The following is a 21,528-nucleotide window of genomic DNA, read 5'->3' on the forward strand; positions in this document are numbered from 1 at the left end:
GTCAGGGGAGAAGGGCCGGAGCTGCACTCTGGCCATCACCAAGAGCTGACTTTCTGGTGGGGGATACAACAGCCCCGGGTGCTCAGTGAAGACCTGGGAAGTGTCTTCTAAGTTATGGACCCTGACGTGGCTGGGGGCGGTTCTCCCTCTGCCCCGGGCAACGTCTCCAGAGAAGCTGTTTTTTCTGTTTGCCACCCCATCCTCCATCCTGGCGCCTGGTCAATGCACGGGGACCCAAATATCAGCGCAGTGATTGCCGGAGGCAGCGTGGGGGACCAGCAAAACCCTGAGCCCAACACCCACCTCTACAGCCACCCTCACCCAGGGAAACCCAGAAGGCCCAGGGGCAGACCCGGCAGCCCCGATAGGGAGGGGAGGAGGATAGGACACCCACTCTGGGTGCCCCTAGGACTGTCCAACCGCCTCTTCCCTGACCTGCCCAGGTAGCCCCACTGGCCATGTCTCTGGTCAAACTCCATCGGGACCCAGGCTGTGCAGCCCCGACTAGGCCCACATCCTCCACCACGCACACAGTTCCCACTGGGGCTTCTCTGACCGACAATGGCCCCATCTTGCCTCCCCGGTCCGACGGCCCTAATGGGCACCGACTGACTGCATTCTTCTCTGCCCACAGCGTGCACCCAGGGGACGCTCAGTGTTGGCGGGACTAACAACGCAGTTCTCCCCGCGCCCAGAGGGTCAGTCTGCGTGCCCCAAGGCACCCCTCCTTGTCTCTTCGAAGGGGTCAGAGCGGGTAAAGTAGGCGCCTGTGCGCTACCCGGCCCTCCTGCCCAGGCCGGGCGGTTCTCTGTCGGTCGCTGCACCTGCCAACGCCGCGCCTTCCCGGATTGGCTGGAGGCTCTGCTAGGGCCGAACAGGTGGGCGTAGGAGGCGAACACCTGGGTGGGTGCAGGTGGGGATGAGCAGAGGAGCGAGGAAAGGGGCAGGCCAAGCAGGTGGGCGAGGGCGGGGCCAAGCAGGTGAATGCGAAAGGGCCGGGCGGAACAGGTGGGCGCATACGCGGGCGGGACGAAGCAGGTGAGCACCGACCGGGTGCCCCGTGCGCGCCGGTTGGTCAAGGGCGGGGCGTCCGGCCCGGGGCGGGGCACGCCATCCCCGGGGACCGGCCGGCGGCCACCGCCCCCTCCCGGCCCCGCCCCCCCACTCCCGGGCGGGGCAGGCAGCTGCCCCCTGCGGCGGGCCTGGCAGAAGAGGCCGCCCGCGCTGCGCCCCGGCGCCTGTCTTCGCTGCAGCTCCCAGTGCCGCCGCCCAGCCGGCCCCTGCCTGGCCATGGCCGCGGCCTCCTCCCCGCCCAGGGCCGAGAGGAAGCGCTGGGGCTGGGGCCGCCTGCCGGGCGCCCGGCGGGGCAGCGCGGGCCTGGCCAAGAAGTGCCCCTTCTCCCTGGAGCTGGCTGAGGGCGGCCCGGCGGGCGGCGCGCTCTATGCGCCCATCGCGCCTCCCGGCACCCAGGGGCCCGCGCTCCCCGCGTCCCCGGCCTCGCCGGCCGCGCCCCCCGCAGCCGCCGACCTTGGCCCGCGGCCGCCGGTGAGCCTCGACCCGCGCGTCTCCATCTACAGCGCGCGCCGCCCGCTGCTCGCGCGCACCCACATCCAGGGCCGCGTCTACAACTTCCTCGAGCGCCCCACGGGCTGGAAGTGCTTCGTCTACCACTTCGCCGTGTGAGTGTCGTCGCCGGCCGACCGGGCCGGACCCGGAGGGGGTGGGGAGGGGCGTGGGAGCAGCGCTGTCCTCGTGCCACCTGCTGCTGCCCAGGCCATGTTGGAGTGCCACTGGGAGCAGCTGGGAGGGAAGGGAGAGGTTAATGGGAAAAACATAAACAACGTGGAGCCTGTCCCTTAAAGTTCAGGGCTGTCTGGGTCTGACCCTGTCGGGGTGCAGAGCTCCTGGCAGGGCCTGCCTGGGCATGTGTGTGGGGAGCCGGTGCTGGAGCCCAGAAGTTGGCTCCTCTCCTCCCTGGAGGGACGGTCCAGGTGTTAATCCTTCTGGGAAAGGACTGTGCTGGGGAGCTTGCCCCTGGGTGCAGGGGAGAGGTTTCCCCAGGGTTGGCCTGTAGGCAGGAGTCTGGAGCCCACAGCGGGGAGGGCCCTCGGCTCCTGTAGCGACATCTCAGACCCTCCCAGGTTTGGTCAGGCCCGGCGGGGTGGTGTTCCCTGAGGGGTCAGCATGGAGGTGGGGAGTGTCCACGGCCCACTTAAGGAACCAAGCTCATGAAAGCCTGGGTTGGAGCAGAGGAGCCTGGGGTCGGGGTTGAGGGCACGCTGCGGCTGCCAGTCAGAGGAAGCTGCGCCCAGGAGACGACAGGGCGCTCTAGGCCGCGCACGGCCCGCCGTTACCCAGGTGCTTCTAATTCCCTGTGTGGCGTGCCTGCAGGGGACAGGGGCACGAGGAAGTGACCTCCTCGGGGTGCCCTCCTTGTGGCCTGCCGGAGCCCTCCCTGCCTTGCATGGTGCTGCTTGCTGGCTGCCCGGCCAGCGGCCCCTTGGTCTGGTGCCAGCCTCTGGCCTGTGAGCCTTTGCTGATTTCGGGGGCTCCTCCGGGGGTGGCCTTCCTCTAGCTTCCTACTGGTAACGGTGGGTGCTCGTTCCTGCTGCCTCCCTGGCTGGGGGGCGTCCAGCGGCCTGTTTTCTCCCACTGGTAGCCTCCACCAGGGTCCCCAGGGTGCAGCAGGAGCCAGGCTCCGGCCAGCTTGGAGCATCCTCTCAGGCAGGTGAGGCGGGACGGCAGCCTCAGCTTCTCACCTTTGCTCCACTGGGAGTGCAGGTGGTACCCAGGGTGGCTGCCCTCCCTGCTGAGGGGCAGGCCTTCCACAGCAGGAGGGCAAGTCTTGGGGTCAGTGTCCCCCAAAGCATGGATGGGCCACAATCTTCAGGCCTCTTCCCCACCCCAGCCTCCCAACGTGTCAGAGGGCACCTGAGCTGTGACCGTGGCTGCGGGAGATGGTGGCCCCGCCTGCAGCTGCCACTGCTTGTCTCAGGGTTTGGGGGAGCATTCCTGTACAGTAACCCGAAGGGATCCCACCTGAGTCCGACGCCAGCTGTGTGAACATCCAGCCAACACCAGGCTGTGGGTGCTGCTGTGCCCATGGGCCGCCTGCCTCCTCGCCCTCGCCTGCTGCATCCCAGGCTCCCTGAGATGTCTGGGGTGGGACGGATCCCACGGCAGGGTCCCAGGGAAGACCCTGCCCAGCTGTGTCTCCATCCTGGAGCCCTGCCCGCCAGCTCCTGGTAAAGGCGGGGAGGCGCTGGCAGAGGGTTGCCAGGTGGTCTGCAGTGACCCCACCCTCGGAGGGCTGCCGGGGTGAGGGGCCTCCAGACGCACCGCTGGTTCGAGTCCTGGGGACGCAGGCCCGTGGGCGCGCAGTGCCGTGTGGAGGAACAGGGCCCGCCGCACCCCAGAGGAAGTCTCTGCTTACACTGTGTTTTCTTCCGGATCTGATTGTTTAGCTCTCGGAAGTTTGCTCAGCAGTCTGCGTTTGCCCGGCCTCCCCAGGAGCTGGCGGGGCAGGGGCGGCTTCTGGGGACACGGGCAGCGCCGCTTCTCCTCGGGGAGCCCGGAAAGGGATGCTCCTGAGGGTGGCTGTGTGACCTTGGGTCAGTGATTTCCCATTCTGGGCCCTGTCCTATAAGAGGTGTGCTGTGGCCCTGGGGAGTGGACGCGCCACAGTTCCCCCCGTGTGGGGTGGGGCTGGAGGGGGACCCCGGTCAGGCAGGGCATATGGCTTGTCTGGGGCCTGGGAAGTCACCCCCTCGCTCCTGATGTCTCCAGGAGATTGGCAGAGCCCTGGATGCTCTCTGAATCGGCCAGTCTCTTGAGGGGACCTGACCTTTGAGCTGGGATTGCAGCGGCGGCCTGTGGCCCGGTGGCTGGAGCCTGGCCACAGCCCCGTGAAGGGAGTGGACAGTGCCCGCTCCAGCCCTGCCGTTGCTCTAGGGATTGTCTGAGATAGCGGCAGAAAAAGAGCTCTGTCCTTGGTGACGCGGATTGTGAAACGTGCAGGGTTATTGTTGTGCCCCAGGCCTGGCTTGGTTTCCGGCCCGAGAAGGACGAGCCTGGCCTTGAAGGGCCCGGGCGGGCGGGTGTGGAGCTGTGGTCCTGGCGGGCACTGCAGGGCTGGGCTCACTCTCCCAGGCACAGCTGGGGAAGTAGGCCAGGATATCCTGTTCCCCCCTCGTTGGGGAACCCCTGCTCCGGCTGAGAGGAGAGCAGCCCTTCCTGTGTGCGCCTGGCCGGCCCTGTCTGCCAGGGTCAGGGAGCAGGATGCTACCGCTCCCAGCCCTGCCTCCTCACCCCCCAGTCCTCTTCCGAGGCCCTTTGCGTCCCTACCATGGGTGGCTCCCACTCTCGCTGAGGGCGTCAGGGCGTCCTGGCTCCTGGCGGATGGGCCTCGGCCGGGATCATCTGGGCGGGGGAGATGCCTGCCCAGGCCACGAGGCTGGGCCCCACCCCTCTGGAGGGTAGGATGAAGGCTGCCCCCAGGGCACTGCATCCCTTGCCTGAGTGGCAAGGGGCTTCCAGTGACAGGAGCCCCAGGAGCCTCTCGCCCTCTCCTCTCTTTCTCCTCCTCCAGCTCTTGGGAGCCGCAGGATGATATGACACGTGAAGATTCTCGTCTTTTCCAAGCTGCTTCTCACCACACCTCCTACCATGCAGCCCGGCCTCAGTCCTCAGCAACCACTGTGGCTGTTTGACCCTGAGCGAGCCCCTTCCCTGTGCCTCAGTTTCCCCATGCAGGTGCATGGTGCCCCACTCAGTCAGCGTCCACTCTGATTGCCCAGCCGCTTGGAGACCCAGGTGTGGCTGAGAAGGGGTTTGGGGCGGGGCCCAGCAGTGAGTGGAGAGCCACCCCCCTCCCCCCGGCTCGCAAACTTGGCTTGGGGCCTCCTGTCCCCGCCCTTCTGCCACCCTGCCTTTCCTGGGTTCCCAAGAACTTTCCGGTGGCTTTGGCGGCACTTCACAGGGCACATTAATCATTGATGGTGCTGGAAGCCGGCCCTGGCGGTTTGTTGGGCTGAGCCCGCCTGCCTTTTGGAAAGTGAAGGCCAGGTCACCGGCCACGTCCCCCCAACTCTGTGGCTCCCTGGACACGCCTGCCCCAGGCTCCGGTGTTAGGGGCTGAAGTGACCACAGGCAGTGATTCTGCAGACCCTAGAAGGGGGGCCAGCCAGGGCGGGCGGAGGGCTTGGCGGTCCGCATTGGGGGCTGTTTGGAGGAGGATGGGCTGTCCGGTCTCTTCCCACCGTCCCCTTTGAGACTCTTTCACAGCTTCCTCAGCCCCCAATTCCTGGTAAAACTGGGAATTCCTTTTGTTGCTTCTCCCTGTGTCCCCTTCCTCAGGGCCTGTCCCCTGGCCTCACCCCTGGCTGACCAGAGACAGCTCTCTGCTGCCACAGACCCAGCCCCACGTTTCTGGACGCACTGCTGTCCACGTGTCGAGCACCTCATCATGGCCTGGCGTTAGTTGGGAGACCATAGGCGTCCCTTACTTGGGGGCCACCAGCTGGGGAGGGGAACCCGGGAGACCTTGAGGCCACGAGGGAGGTGGTGGGGGAGAGGGGCCCGTCCAGGGGCTGGAAGGAGGTCCCCAGCGTGTGCTGCAGTCTGGATTCAGGAGGCCGCCTGGCGCTGGGTGGGTGGTGCATGGTGTGTGGACTAGAGTAGGGACAAGGTTTCATGTCTCAGTGTTGTCCCCAGGCTGGGCCTCCCTGCCAGGTCCTTGAGCTCTCCGATTCTGCGTCCCGTCTGTGGCAGGCTCGGCACCTTCCAACAGGGTTGCTCAGGTGGGAGAGAACATTCGCCCGTGCCTGGCACTGCATCCGCACTCCCCGTGGGCTCAGTGCCCATGGCCTTGGCCTGCACCCGGGAGGGTGCCAAGGGCACTGGGGGACAGGAGGGGCCCCTTTGTGGTCATAGTCCCCATGCACTGGGACCTTCACACACAGCGGTGTGCCTCTGGACCGGAGCCAGGAGAGGGGCCGGGGCTCTTTGTCCTGGGGAAGACAGGCGAGGGGTGTCTGAGGGGCCCAGTGGTGAGGGGACCACCTGCCTCTGGGCAGGAGGGCCAAGCACCCATGTTACGGGGTCCTGGCTGTTGAGGAGGCGGCCGTTTTGTGTGATGGAGGTGTTGGAGTGTGGACTTGCGATGGGTTCACACAAATCTTTCTATTAAGGTTGAATCACACCCCTTAGAAAGAGATGTTGAGCCCTGACCCACCAGTACCTACAAATGTGACTGTATTTGGAGATGGCCCTTTAAAGAGGTGCTTAAGGTTAAGGGAGGTCATTGGGGGGTGGCCATATACAAATATGATTGGTGTCCTTATAAGAAGAGATCAGACACACACAGAGGGACGGCCATGTGAGGACATGGGGAGAAGACAGTGTCTACACACAAGGAGAGAGGCCTCAGGAGGAACCAGCCCTGCCTGCACCTTGACCTCGTACGTCCAGCCTCCAGGACCAGGAGACAGTCAACGTCTGTTGTTCAGGCCCCCTGACCTGGGGGCTTTGTTATGGCTGCACCGGGACACTCACACCCCATGCCTGGCGGGACCTCGTTGCCTGAGGTCAGGGTGACCAGAGCCTGGGAGCTGGCATATCAGGTGTACACATGCAGTGGGCCCTGCCATGTGCTGTCCCGGGAATGGTGAGAGGCTCCCAATGCAAACCATGCATGCCCCCCGTGTTCCCACCAGACACATGTGCCTGCATGTCCCCGAGCTGAGACAGGTCACATCAGGCTGACGGGCAGCAGCGGGAGCCCAGGCTCTGCCGGAACTGCTGAAATCCTGCTTCCAAGGGCACGACCACCCAGAGTCTCCTGCCACAGAGGCTGGTTCCCCAGGTCCCTCGACCATTGCTGGCATCCTTGCCTGTAGGACACACTGTGTGGCCAGCATGCCCTGGAGATGCTGTGAAGGTGGCATGGCAGCCCAGCATCCTCGTTTCTCACCAGCTCCCAGTGATGCGCCTGCTGCTGTCCCCTGACCATGCTCGGGGCGGTGGGGCATGGAGGCACGAGTCCCTGCGGAATGCCTGCTCAGCCGCTCCTGCCAGCGCCCTGCCTGCCCCCCTCTGCACCCCAGCTCCCTCGTCTGGGGGATGGACCCAGGTGAGCTCTGCGGCCTTTCTCAGACTGATGGTCGAAACCAGCTCTGGGCTCGTGTGACACTTCCCGCTGCAGTTCAGCGCCCTGTCCACCAGTGAGAGCAACGAGGCTGGGCCAGGCTCGTGTCGGCTCCCGTGCCGTGGGAGACATGGCCAGTGAGGCCCATCTGCAAGGAGAATGTGCTGGACCCAGGAGGCACTGTGGGCTGGGGTCACGCCCAAGGTGAGATGTGGGTGTGTGGTCAGTGCCGGGAGACCACGGCATGCGAATCCAGTGAAGATGCCATAAAGAAGCTTCCAGAAGCTTGTGTGTACTGGGTGCCCAGCCTCTGCTGCTAGAGGGGCGAATGAAGAGAGATGAACCTCACCATCTAGACTTCTTCAACTCAGACCCACAGATTCGGTTACAGAGCAGGTGGGTCCTGCCTCCCTCTCCCCGAGGAAGCACCTCAGAGCAAGGGGCAGAGCATGGAGGCGGCCGCAGGGTCCCTCGGGCACATCAGGTGACCATCCGTGGTCCTCCTGGAGGGCAGAGAGGGCCACGAGCGTCTTTCTCTCGCGAGCCGCGCCCCCCCCCCACCCCGAGTGCTGTAAGCATCCCTCTATCAGGGCAGGGTTACGGCTAGTGAGGGCAGCGGTGACCACTGGCAGCGCCTGTGACCGGAGCCCGGGGAGCCATTCTCTGAATGGGTGATGGCTCTTGTCTTCTGTGATGCTTTGTCCTCTGCTGCCCAGCCTGGGTGCACTGGCTGAGGCGAGGGGCAGCCTGGCTCTCCCCTCGAGGCCCGGGGGAAGTGGGAGGGGATGGGTGGCTGCTGTGCGCCCTGGGGACCCTGGGCTCAGAGAGGGGAGGTGATGCGCCCTAGGCTGCCTGACTGGACCCGCCGCTCCTGACGGCCAGGACTCGAGTCCAAGTGGGCCCAGTGAGGTTCCCGTCCCACCCTGCCACCTTGCCAGGGGGTTGTGATGTTGACCTTTGGGTGGCTTGGCTATGTGAGGAGTAGATGCCACTGTTTATCATGGGAGGAGACGGGAAAGAGCCCCTGGGCAGGAGGAAGCCGCCTCCTGAGAGTGCCACGTGGGGCCCAGGCAGCCCACCCTGGATGCTCTGCTCTGGCAGCAGCTGGTGAACTGGCCCTCCATGTCCTGGGGCTGCCCGCATTGTGGGTGGGGTGACCAACCTTCAGAGGGCTTTGATCTGGCTGCTTTGGGCCTCTGCCCTAAAGCCCTCCTGCCCAGAACCACAGGCTGAGGCTCAGCTCAGAGGCTGCCTCCTCCAAGAAGCCTTCCCATGTTGCCCAAGGCAGAGCCATGCCTTCTTTCTGTGCTGCCGCTCACCCCCCCTACCCCGCCCTGGCTCCGCCCTGGTGTTCAGAGTCGCCTGGTGGCTCAGCTGCTCTGGGTGCTGTGCAGGGCATTAGCGTGTGCTGGCCCCAGCACTCCTGGGCATTAGAGGGTCCGAGTGAGTGGGCAGGGCTCCTGGGAGCTGTCTCCATCCTCGCCTGGTATCCAGCAGGGATAGGCCCTCATGAGAGGGCCACCTGGCATCTGACCCAGAAGCCCAGGCCCCTTCCTTGCCTTTTCCCTACTCCAGTCCCTCTGGCCTGGGCCGTGGCGGTCAGCCTGCTGCCCTGTAGCTCTGAGCCCCACAGACAGGCCGGGCCTGATGGCGTCCGTCGTCGGTGGGTATTTTTATCCGGCGGCATTCCTGAGCTGGGGAGAAGCATGAACTTGGAAGGTGGTGAGCAGAGGCCCCGGGACCCCCAGTGGCTGGCAGGAAAGGCCTGCTCTTCAGACCCCTCTTCCCAAGAGCGCCTCGGTCTTCACAACAGCCCCGGTGGGGTGGGCACAGACCTCGTTGCCCAGATGAAAAGCTGAGGCCGGAGGGTGAGGGGGGCTGGGGGTGGTGGGCCAGGGCCACGCGGCCCTTGATGGTGGGACCCAGGTGTCCAGCCCCTTCCCCACCACCCGCACCTGCTTGGAGCAGATGCTTCCAGAAGGCCCTGGGAGGAGGGCAGTGTGTCCCGAGGTGAGCCCCTCTGCAGGAGCGTGGTCCCCACGGGAGGGTCACTGTGTGGCCGCGGGTGCAGCGAGTTTGCTCTGAAGGGCTCCGCAGAAGCCCTTGGTCTGCTTGCCTGTCTACGGCTCCCATATGGGAGGGACTGGGCCGCCGACCCCAGGGCCTGCCCCTGTCCACTCTGGGATTCTGGGCCTGCTCTGCTTTTCTGCTCAGCAGCTTGCAGATGGGGAAACTGAGGCCCAGCTACTTGGCTCATGCTGCACCCGGAAAGCTGCTCCACTTGGGCCCGAAGCTCTTATGATGCTGACGGCTTCAAGCAGGATGAAGCCTCGTGCCCGGTGTGTGCCCACAGGCACCCCCGCTGGCCCTCACCCTCAACCTGCAGAGGCTCCCTCCAGTACCTCCATGGAGCGCCCCATGGCCACCCCCCTCTGACTTCCAGGAATGCTTGCCTCTCGGCCATGGGTGCCCTCCTGGCCACCCCCACCTGCAGGGGGCCGACTCATGGAGGAGCAGGGGCTATGGGCTTCCCCTCTGTGCCTCCCAGGTGTGGGCCCCCTGCTCTGCCCGCTCTTGGGCAGACTGAAAGGACACTCAGGACGGCAGTGCCCTCACATCTTCCTGCTGAGTTTGCTGCTGAGCGCCATGCAAAGATCCAGAGAGAGTCAGAAAACAGGAACTGAAGCCAGGCCAGCTGGACAGAGACCCCACCCCGCTCCCCGACTTCCTTCAGCCCTGGAACGCTTCTCTGTATGGAGACTGCCTGGGGACCCCAGCCCAGCCCGGGCCAGCGGCTGCCTCCGTCACCTCCAGGCTGATCACAGCTTGGAGGAGTGAGCAGAGCAGCCTGACCCAGAGGGACAGGCCGTTCCCTCCTGGGGGTGCCCACCAGCCGGCGGAGGGGAGCAGCTGGGGATCCCCGGGGAGCCCAGAGCAGCTCCGGGAACTGTGTGCTCTGGATGTTGGACCTTGATGGGTCGCAGGTTGGGCTTTCTGTTCCATGACGTCTCCAGCTGGTCTCTTGTAAAAGTCACATCCAAGTTCTTGGCTGGGATGGCTCAAAATATTATAAAACATAAAGCTCGGTTAATTAAAACAGTGTGCTGCTGGCATATGGACAGGCAGATAAGTAATGGAACAGAATAAAAAGTCCACGTATACACTCGATTACGTGTGGAAGTTCAGCCAAAGTATAGGCAGTGTCTCTAACCAGTGGGCCGAAAACAGAGTTTTTCATGTAATGCTGGGGAAATGGGGGGCCAGGAGGAAGGAGGTCAGGCCGGACCCTCTTCACACCGCCCCTCAGGGTGAATTCCAAGTGGGTCGGAGAAGCGCTCAAGCGCCAGAATAACACACAGAGTGGTCCACCAGCCGAGGGTGGGAGACTTCTCTCACGGTGACTCAGACGCCAGATGCATTAAGGAAAAGATATAAATGTTTGTGTAAGAAAGAAACAGCCTTTGTGTGACACCGCCGCCTTAACAGTAAAAAGACACATGACAAACTGGGGGAAGATTGTGACATATCGCAAAGGATTAACATCTCTACCATGGAAACAGTTCCCCAAAACAGAGAAGAGAGAACCAACAGCCCCACGGAAGATGGGCAGAGATGTGAGCAGACAGTGAGCAGGGCCGGTGGGGTGGTCCTTCAACATTCGAGAAGGTGCTGACTCACTTGTGGTCAGAGAAATGCAAACTCTGCGGAGATCCCATCAGACTGGCAAACACCCTGGGCGGTGGTGGCCGAGGCTGTGGGGAAACGGCGCTCTCGTGCTGCCAGAGGGTCGGTGAAGCGGTGGAATCTGTGAGCAGGGGGATTTGGCAACATCTGGCAAAATTATGCAGCCTTCTCCCCTCTCACCCAGCAGCCCCACTTCCTGGAACCTGTCTTGAAGATCTTGGCAAAAAAGCAGGAAAATACGCATGCCTAAAGCTGTTCATTAAAGCACTCTTTGTATCAAGACAGATGGGGAAATCTCAGGTACCCACCTGCGGGAGACCGGTGGAATCAGCCCTGTGTGGAATATTACGTAGATGAGAAAAAGGCCTGTGCCATCTCCATATGCTTTTATGGACTAAGTACCAGGATTTATTTGTAAGTGGAGAAAAATATAACAGGCTATTACTCACCTATTAAGGGAGGGCTATCATATGTACGTACTTGCTTTATGTCAAAAACCAAAAGCCGTGGAAAGATAAACCAAAACTTATAAAGAGGTCACCTCCTGGCTGGGGTGGGGGAAGGGACATGATGGAACCCGAACGTCTCTGAATACACTTTGTTTTATAGATTTGACTTTGGAACCATGTAAATCGTTTCCATAATTTTAAATAAAAAAGCAACCCCTAATCTCATAATTTAAAAAAAATCCCTAAATAAATCTTAACTAGAAAAAGAAGCCCCTCAAAATAAAAATGGAACAAGTGAGCCTAAATGTGTGCCGAGTGGCTGGAATCACCCCCAGATGGCACTTGTTTCAGGTGATCTGTCCCTAGCAGGTCGTCTGCCGAGGACACAGAGCTGTGTGTGTGTGCACGCATGTGTGCCGGTGTGTGCACTATTTTCAGTGATCGTATCACAGCTGTGAAGGTGCTTATTCGATGATTCTGAGGCCCTTGCCTGGGACTCGTGGGTTAAGGCAAACGAGTTATTTCATCCGTGTCCTGGAGAGCGGGACTCAGTGGGAGAAAACAGCCGACGTAATTTAGATGAACCCTGTGGCCCGTATTTGAATGAGAAGTGTCAGTGTGTGTTCGTGCTGATTTTATTTAAAATATTTCTCTGTTGACTGGAAGGGGCTAGAGAGAAGGACCGAGGCTGACGCCGGGAACACTCCTAGCCCCCATTTCCCCTGAAAGGGACCGGGGTCCTGGAGAAATGACCGAGTCCATGTCTGGGGCAGGAAATGTGCCAGGGGAGCCTGGACCATCGAGTCATGCCAGGAAGGAGGAACATTATCAAAGGCCACCAGGGCCATGTCACAGGATGTGGGGACAACTTGACGACGTGCCCACTGGCTGAAGAGGCGACAGGTGGAGAAGATTGGAACGCGTCACGGGAGTTTAAATCCTGGAGCTCGCTGTTGCTAAGGGGCAGAAACAGCAGTTGCCTTTGGGGCCAAGAGGGAGACACCTCATTATTTTGAACCCCCACAAATGAAGGGAGAGTGGCAACTCAGGGAAACCAAATGGCAGGTGAGATCGTGCCTCTTCAGGATCCTGGCCAAGGCCGGAGGGGGGACTCAGGGTCTGAAGCATCACCCTGGCTCCTGGGGGGCGGGTGGGTCGGCGCTGACCGTCGCGGCTGCCCACCTCTCCGGAGCAGAGACGGGAGCACGCCCGCCCACGAGCTTTTCGCCCCAGAATGGCTGGGTGGAGGGGGAGCGAATATGACGGAGCCTAAATGCAAGCTCGTCGGAAATCCTGGGGGCCGGGGGACATGCGAAATGACACCGCAGGGGTGCCACCCACCAGACCCCAGTGGTGGGACCTCAGCAGGACAAAAGGCCCGACTTCGTCAACAAATAAATGACCAAGAGATAAAAAAAAGAGAGGGTGAGTGGACATTCAGATTGAAAGAGTCAGCGGGACCATTCAGGGAGCCATGAGGCCATGGCCTTCTTTAGGTCATGGTGAAACAAATTGACAACATCTTGTTTGAAATTACCTGGTTCAGGATCCTGTGCCTTTGTGCTTTGTGTCACTGGCCCACTGCCACCACTCCAGGGCCTGTGCCGTTCCGGTGTCCTACCTTCCTGACCCGTCTGGCCACAAGCTGGGCCCGGCCCAGTCGGGAGGGTTTGGGGCTGTTAGGATCCTTTTGTGAGTGGCTCCCCCCTTCCCTGGGACAGGGACCTTAGGAGCCCCTAGAGCCCTGGGTTCACACCCAGCTCCCCAACTCACCACGGTGCCTCAGCTCTAGGCGGGAGAGCCAGGCGTCCCTGGTGGGCGGTGGCGGGAACTCCCCGGCCTCCCGTAGGTATACCGTGGCGCCTGGTGGCGTGAGGTCAGCGTCTGGGGTGTGGTGCCTTAAACATGTCTCACAACGTTGAAAAGGTCCCAGATGGCGCCCGGTGCCCTCCCTCTCTCCTGCTCTGTCCCTTGGACCCCACATCTCCTCCCTGGTGGCCACCGTTTTCCAGAATGTTCTCCCCGGGACTCTGGAAGACACTCATGTGCTGTCTTTATATGGATCGTAACACGTTTCTGCAGTGTTCACAGCTTTCTTTTTCACTGTGCTGTGCGTTTTGTTCAGTGCGGAGTTCTGTGGTTTACAGTTCAAGATGATTCAAGAGTCATCTCAGCTCTGTGGTCCTGCGTCGGAGCGTCACGAGGGGGCGTGGTCTCCCGAGTGTGCCCTGCTGCGGCCTCGGCGGCTGGGGAGCTGGCCTCTCGTGTGCTGGGGCTGGGGGGCGAGCAGCACCTGTGTTTTTCCGTACCTGGAATCCTGTGTGGTTGCACAAAGCATCTTTGTAGCTGTCAGTGTGCACAGAGGCTCGTGTTACACTATTTTCAGTGTGAACATTCGCAGATTGCTAAAGGCGTGAAAGATTTGGGGTGGAATCACAAACAAGTGGCTAAAACGCTAGGATGTCTGCTCCTCTGTTGGGCTGCGTCTTTTGTTCTCTGCAGAATCCTTGTGCCTGGAACAGCGCTTGGCATGTGACGAGCACCAGCATGTGTTTGTCAAGTGTGTGACAGGCTGACAATCTTTTTCATGGCTGAGTAATATTCCCTTGTACTGCAGTGTATGTGACTGATCTCTGCTGAGGGGTGTTTAGCTTCATTTCTGAACTTTCAGCTCTTGTAAGCAGAACTGTATGCAGGTCTCCAGATGCCGTCCCTCGGGCTGGTGCTGCTGGGCCCGAGTCTGTGTGCATTGGTGCGTCCTGGCCCTGTCCTCCCAGCATGTGGCCCTGGGCGGTCGGTTCATTTCTCCAAGGCTAGCCCTGCACACGTGGATGGGGCCTGACCTGGAAGCCCATCTCAGGGCTGTGGACAGACCAGGTCTGATCAGTGTTGGGGCTTTGGTCTCTGGGGCTGAGTTTCGACTCACCTCCTCCCTCTGGCTGGCCTTGCACCCGCCCAGGAGGCTCACGGTGAAGGCCTCAGTTTCTAGAATGTGCTGCCTCTGGTGGCCCAGCGGGAGCCGTGTGCAGTGTTGGCTCTGATTGGGGTGGCAGCCATCATGGCCCCACCATGTCTCCTTGAGACCCCTGCCTTCCAGAGTGGTGTACCCTGGGGGTGCAGGAAGGTCAAAGGGTAGTCCTGCTCTCAGGAGGCTGGCCTGAGGGCTGGGGGCAGCGCTGGTGGAGAACAGCAGACGCAGAGGCCGGACATGGGGGAGCATGGCCATTTGGAGGAGCGGGAAGGAGACCCACCCCACGTTGGCAAGTTGGAGGCCAATGGGCGGTGACAGGAGCAGAGGCCGGGCTCAGCAGGGGCCTCGTGGCCTGGCCAGGAGTCCAGGTTCTTCCGAGCACACCCAGCAGCCACGCAGGGTCTCAGTGGGCGAGGTCCTCGGCTGGTTTGAGCCTCTTGAGCTGCTGGGTCGGGGGGGAGCAGGGGGTGAAGGTGGGACAGCAGTTGTGGGGGGCCTTTTGGAGACGTGGGGACTGGTGGGTTCCAGGGGGCCACAGTTTGCCTGTGATCAGAGTGGGGAGTCCCAACACATCACTCTGCTCCTGGCTCATCCTTGACCTGCCGAGTGCCCTCGGGTGACCAGTTGACCTCCTCATGTCCCTGGAGAGGCCCACCCCTACCTCGCTGGGCGGGGGAGGAAACGGGAGACGGGGGGGCAGGAGGGGCTCTGAACCCCTGCAGCCTCTGCAGGTGGAGCCAGCTCTCTACCCCCACCTCCTAGTCTGTCCCCTGGGTCACGGGCTGCTCAAGGTCCCCGTGTGCAGCTCCAAGGAGGCGTGGCACCTCCCGGGCACCTCCCGGGCAGTGCTGGAATGTTCTGGCTGCCCTTGGCACAGGGGGATGGGCAGGGCTGGGGGCTCTGCGGGCCTAGCTGGCTTCGTCCCCAGGACAGGGCCCGCCTCTGAGTTCTTATCAAGGCCTCTCTGCTGGGCTGCCAGCCACCTCAAAGTCATGCCGCCCCAGGGTGTCCATGGGCCTTTCCAGCCTCTTCCGGGGCAGGGGTGGCGGTGGAGGTCGTCGGGGGGGTGCTCTCCGGGTACACTGGCTCAGGGAGCTCCCAGCGTGTTGCGGCTGAGATCTGAACCCGGGTTCGGAGGCCTCGGCTCTGAGCAGAAGCCTCCCGACTCCGTGAGACCCCAGAACATTGCCTGGGAGGGGGTCGGCCCCGTGGCTGGTGACTGGGCCCCTGGCTGCAGCCAGCCACTCTAGGGGCCCATCTCCACGGGGCCACCTCCCCAGGAACCACTTGGCAGATCCCCACAGGGAAGGAGGAGCCAGCACCCAGAGGCCTCCTTGTTCCGGGGCTTTTTGGTGGGCGTTTGGTTTGGTTCATTAAGAACGGGCTCAGGACGGTGGGCCCTGTCTCTGTAGCACAGCCATGTTGTGGCCCACGGGGGACAGACAGGGTCTGGGCAGGGTGGATCAGGAATGGGGGACACTCTGGGACAAGTAACGTAGGGATGCATGTGACTGACACACTGGTGGCCAGGACGCAGGCCGTGCAGGTGTGGGTGGGGGGATCTGAAAGTGGAGCCCAGGGGTTCCCCGAGGTCACCCTGCGCGTGGGTTCTGAGTTGGGATTTGTAATTTTCTGCTTATCTGAATTTTATGCTTGAAAAATATCGGTTGTTTAAAAATACTAACGTGTCGTTTTTGTTAAAACAAGCAACAAGAAGACCCCAAGAAAGTGTTGGGGCCCCCGGAGTGCTTCTTGCTCGTCCTTCGCGGGGCTGAGAGTCCCCCTGGGCTACGTGCGCTATGGGGCCAGGAGGGTCCCTTGGGGGCATGTGCCTGGTAGCCCCTGGGCCCTGTCCTTGGGGACACTGGGGGTGGGAGTTGTGTGGGGTGGGCAGGGCCACTGTGTGGGGGACTCCGGCCCCTGTCACAGGGTCAGGATCACACAGCTTTTGTCGGGGGTCCCACTCAGCCCAGCTGTGGGGTGACCTGTGGGGGCTCCTCCAGGTGGAGGACAGTCTGCCACCATCCCGCTGAACCCTCACGGGTGGGCTGGGGGATGGAGGGCGGCCGCCCATCTTGGGGAGCGCTGCCCGGAGATGAAAGGAGCCGCCTCTGTGCCAGGGGCACCAGGAGGAAGTTCCCACGTAGCTTGGGGGCCTGCCACTCCCTTCAAAGGCCCCGCGCCCGTGGAAGGAAGCGCGTCCCTGGGGACCCGAAACCAGGCTCACAGCTGGCACTGTGGCCTGACCTACGTGACCGGCCTGGTCCCCCGTCCAGGAGGGAAGCCCAGGGCCCTTGCAGAAGCCCGCAGCTCTTGGACGGAGTGCCGTCAATCCAGGGTCTGAGTTGAAGGGAATCACGTCCGCCAGGGCTGCGGCGGCTTATGGAAGCGGGAGGAGACCTGAGGGGCAGGCGCTGGCCCAGGCCACAGCTGGCGGGTGGCAGGGCTGGTGTGGGCCGCTGTCACGTGCGTGTCCAGTGCTCCCTGAGTTGCTCTGCACAGCCCCTCCCTCTGGTCCTGCTCACACCGTGGGTATTGGACAGGCAGCACCAGGGCGACCCTGGGCTGGGGCCCTACTGGTCTGGTCCTGCTCACACTGTGGGCACTGGACAGGCAGCACCGGGGGCCTGTTGGGTGTTGGGGGTGGCTGCTCAGGGCTGCTGGCTCCCTCCTCGGGCCCGGGGAAGGCCTTTCCCTCCCTCCTGGCTGTGCCTGGGGTGGCTGGGCCTGAGCAGCCATGCTCTCTGGCAAGTCCTGGGCTTGGCACTGGGGGGCCGGGCCACCTGCCAGGGGGCAGGGGGTGGGTCAGGCAGGACAGAGATGGTGGACTGGCCTCCCACTTCCAGGCTCCTCTAGCGGGACTTCTCTGCTGGTGGCATCTGGGGTGGATTTTGGGGGAGGTGGCCTTGGGCTCTCCACCCCTCCTGGCGGACCCCGTGGGGCAGAGACCAGGGTACACCAGGGTGCAGCCTGACACTTACTGTGTAGGCTGGATGGTGCGCTATCAGGCCCCGAGCCTGGGCAGCCCTTGGGGAGGATGGCCCGCCCGGCCGATGACCAGCATGCCTCCTGGGAGCCAGGAAGGTCGTCCTCAGCCTGGCAGGCCGCAGGCGGAGCTGAGCCTGGCTGGCTGGTTCTGGATTTGGACGGTTCCTGGTGGCTCCTGCCTGGCTTGTAACCCCCGTCCTCCCTGGGAGGAGCTCTGTGTGGCCTCAGGATTGCCTCCCCCTGGGTGGGGGGGAGGGCGTGCGCTCTGGGGCTGGGCATGAGGGCCCCGCTCCCTCCCATCCTGGGCTGAGACCAGGTGTCCACAGGCCACTCCAGGTGGCTCAGGAACATATTTGACTCTTCCTGAGGGCTCTGCCCAGGATGTGTCGCTGACGAGGCTGGACAGTGACCTTCCTTGTTAGAGAGATGCAAACATGCTGGGAACACTGAGGCCTGGAACAGAGCAGGCCCTCCAAAGGGGCAAGTGACACCTCGGCCGGACACCTGCCTGGACCCTGGGTCCCCTCCCCAGACCCAGCCCTCCCCACCCTGCAGTTCCCTGGTGCGTCTCCCACTTCGCAGCCAGAGTCATGGAGGAAATGGGGTGCTGGGGTCCTCCCTCCTGGTCCCGGGGCCACTGTCCTTGGAGGGGCGAGTGGCTGGCCAGAGTCTCGGGGCATGGTGGCTGCAGCTTCCCTGATCCCCTCGCTTGTCGTGGAGCGGGAGTCAGGAGAGCATTGTCAAAACCTGCCTGGCCTTGGGGGCTCTGGCCTGTGGCGTCGGCATTGCCCAAGGGAATGGAGTCCCTGGGAGGCCAGAAAGCCCTTTGGGGACCTTGCTGCTGTCCCCTGCCCATGGCGGGGCTGCAGGAATGCCAGCCAGTGTTGCCCAGGGACTCCTGCCAGGCAGGCAGAGGAAAGAGCGCTTGTCTTCACGGGAGGGCCCTGTGCCCCAGCGACTTTTCAGGCCTGGGGTTACTTAACCTCTGGAGGCCTCAGCTGTCCTGTCTGGAAACAGGGACCATGATAGTCGTCGGTTTACAGAGCAGGGTTCCTCCCCCAAGTACTCGTGACTTTTTGGTCCAGATCCTTCTCTGGTGGGCGGCTGTCCCCTGCGCTGTAGGACGTTGGCAGTTCTGGCCTCACACCCACTAGACGCCAGTGGCATCTGCCCCTGAGTCGTGACACCAAGGATGTCTCCAAATGTTGTTGAGGCAGAGTGCCGGTTGGGAACCGTGCTTCTAGAGTACGTGTGGAGGGTGTCTCACTGCAGGCCTCGGGGGCGCTTGGCCACTGGACGCTCTGGGCTGGCCCGGGCTGTCGCTGTGGACGGCCCTGCTGGGGGCAGCGGGGTACCATCGTGGGGGAAGGCTTGAAGGTCTGCTTGAAGGATGGCCATGCCACCGTCAGCCGGCTGGCCTGTTCCCCCAGCTCCCCGAGACTCTCCGTGGCTCTCTGCCGTCCCGTGGCTTCCTTCTGCCCACTGGCTCCCCATGGCCCCATGTGGTCAGTGTCTTCCAGTGCGGGGAACAAACCCAGGAAAGGCCCTTGGTGCTGATGGAAGAACAGCTTGGCCCCATGAGGACAGCCGACTATGGGCTGCGTGGTCCCAGCACCGCATCTAGCGTGGGATTCAGGGGCATTGGAGTCAGACCCCTGGGACTTGCTGGGGTGCCCGCTGCAGTCATGGCCCAGTCGGGGTTGGGCCTGTGGATCCATGCTGAGGCCCACGAGTGACCCAGCCCTGGGGAAGGACTCGGGCTTCGGCCCCGCCCGCCCTCTGGGTCCTCCGTGTGTGCCTTGAGCCCACAGCTCCCAGCTGGGCCTTGGTCTTCTGGCCCCGCCTGCCTGGGCCCCGCCCTCTTCATTGCCGCTCTCCTGGGTCTGCTGTTCCAGGTGATTTGGGGCCCAACTCAGCTGAGGCCTTGCCTCGTGGACATGCCTGCTGCTCACCCTGGGGGACTGGCCTGTGCCCAGGAGTTGCCCAGCAGGCAAGCAAGGGAGGCCCCCGTGGACCCGGCCCGCTGCCCTGGCCGTTTGCACTTGCGCCAGCCTGTACACAATGGCCTGCCTGTGCCTCTGCTGCCAGCCTGGCAGGTTGAGGCCACCTCCCAGGGCCCCCGGTCCGAGGGCCCCTGCCTGCCTGCTCTGGGCAGGTCGGAGATGGTGGGGCCAGGCCTCTGCTCTCCTCGCTATTCCTGCACTGCTCGCTGTGAGCATGCCCCAGGACCTGCCCTGCACCCTCCCAGGACCGGGCCCCAGGTGGAGGTACTGAGCAAGACCTGCTGGTGGCCCAGGGGACTTCCCTGGCTTCGGGGGCCTATGCAAGCAGCAGGGTGCCCAGGGGCAGCAGGAGCCGAGGGAGGGGCTCCCATAGGAGGCTGGAGGGGAGAGAGGCCGAGCTGTGGCCAGACAGTTGGGCAGCGCTGGGCAGCAGGCCTCGGGGCGTGGGCTCCCTGGGGTGGGGGTGGTGCCTCCACAGGGGGCACTGGTTTTATCCCCCATGGCTCCTGGAGTGGGGCTGAGCCGTGGATGCTCCTCGCAGCACCTCGGTGTCTGATGGGAGGTGGGTGCCCAGAAGAGGTCAGGACTGGCTTTGACTGTGTCTGCTCCCCCCTCACCCCCTCCCTCAGATGCCCCCTCTTCCCTGGATCAGGAGGATGGGGGCGCCGCACAGTCCCTGAGCCTGAATAGGCTCTCGCAGGGGATGTGGTGTGGCTGGGAAGGGTCAGCTGAGGAGCCACGAGAAGGCAGGTAGGCCTCAGGAAGTGGCCCTAGGACACGGAGCACCGGGGCCATGGAGATCACATCGGGGTGCAGTGGGGGGAGCGGCCTCAGAACTGTGCCAGGCTGGAGCAAACAGCTGGTACACAGTTGCTTCCACCTGCCACAGGCTCTTCTCAGGGTGACTTCAGAGAACAGCTTTGTTGGGATGTCGTCAGCATTCGGTAAACGGCACACATTTCAGGTGTACAGTTGGATCACGTTCGACACACGTGGACGCTCGGGAAGCCCCCGTCAGCGTATCGAACACATCCGTCACCCCAGAGAAGTCCTCGTGTCCCTTCCTAAGCCCTCCTTCCCGCCCCAGCCCTAGCACACGCGCTGATCTGCTTTCTCTCTCTGGTTGGTTTGCATTTCATGGGCTTCTCTGTAAGTGCCGTCGTGCAGGGAGCCATCTTTTGGTCTGGCTTCTTTCACTCACATCGTCCTTTTGAGGGCCATCCAGAGTGTCGTGAGAGTAGTTCTTTCCTTTTTACGGCTGTGTAGGATTCCACCGTGTGGCTGGACCACAGGCGGTCTGTGGGCACCATCCTGCCCCAGTTGGAGGCCATCTGGGTCGTGTCCAGTGTGGGGTCCTAATGGGGAAAGCTGCCGGGCCCAGCGGGGGACACATCTTTGTGTGGATGAGCCCCTTCACGTCCCCCGGGAGAGACCTGGGGAAGGAGTGGCCGGGGCCTGGGGCGTGTGGATCGAACTTTCTGGGGAGTGGGGAGCGGCTACACTGTTTTCCTGAGCGGCTGCGCCCTCCTGCATCCCCGCCGGCCGGCCGTGCGCGTGCCTTCCACTCCTCTTCGGCCCCATCAGCACTCGGTCCAGACGCTTGTGCTCATTTCAGCCGCGTCTCCTGGTGGTTTTAGGTGCATTTCCCGTGACTGATGACTCTGCGTCTTTTCCTGGACTTACTTTCTTCTGTGTCTCTTCTTTGGTGATGTCTGTTCACATCTTTTGTCTGTTAGGAAAAACCGAGTTGTTTGTCTTCTTGGCTGGTGAATTTCAGTTCCTTATTCTCTTCCGGACTCAAGTCCTTTACCATCTACTTGTTCTTCAAAGACTTTCTCTTGGTTGGTGATGTCTTCTTGTTCTCTTCTGTTCCTTCAGAGAGGAAAAGTTCCTCATTTTGTTGAAGTCTGATTTATTCTTTGTTGTTTTATGGGTTCTGGTTTTGGTGCCATGTCAGGAAATCTTTGCCTAGCTCGAGGCCCAAAGATTTCCCGTGTTTTGTTGTAGAAGTGTGTAGTTCTCGGTTTTCCCTTTCGGCCTAGGTCCATTTTGAGTTCATTTCTGTGTCAGGCAGGAGCTGTGATCGAGGCTCCCTTTCGTTCGCAGATGTCTGAGCACTGAGTGGGGAGGGGCTGTCCCAGCCAGGTGGCCTCCAGGCTGGTGGTTGATTCTGGAGCCTCTGATGTTAACAAGCCTTGACTCGACCTGTCCACCTGCTGAGATGACAGGTGGGTCATTGAAGTGTCAGCAGACCCAGCAGGACCCACAACCCCCATATCACTCCACACA

The 21,528-nt window shown here is 62.3% G+C and overlaps 1 protein-coding gene across 5 annotated transcripts in view; it reads left to right on the forward strand.

Annotated features, from left to right (window-relative positions):
• The first annotated feature begins 928 nt into the window (after positions 1 to 928).
• Positions 929 to 21,528, forward strand: part of KCNQ1 (potassium voltage-gated channel subfamily Q member 1) — a 337,726-nt gene continuing 317,126 nt past the window's right edge. The window contains exon 1 of one of the 5 annotated variants that reach the window (XM_070488417.1): positions 929 to 1,679. In XM_070488417.1, the coding sequence (XP_070344518.1) occupies positions 985 to 1,679 (695 nt within the window). In that variant the 5' untranslated portion in view covers positions 929 to 984. The remainder of the gene's footprint in view (positions 1,680 to 21,528) is intronic. The other 4 variants (XM_070488419.1, XM_070488420.1, XM_070488418.1 and 1 more) reach the window with 4 other exon arrangements.

Source organism: Equus asinus, chromosome 17, assembly GCF_041296235.1.
Source record: "Equus asinus isolate D_3611 breed Donkey chromosome 17, EquAss-T2T_v2, whole genome shotgun sequence".
In the NCBI taxonomy this organism is placed as follows: domain Eukaryota; kingdom Metazoa; phylum Chordata; class Mammalia; order Perissodactyla; family Equidae; genus Equus; species Equus asinus.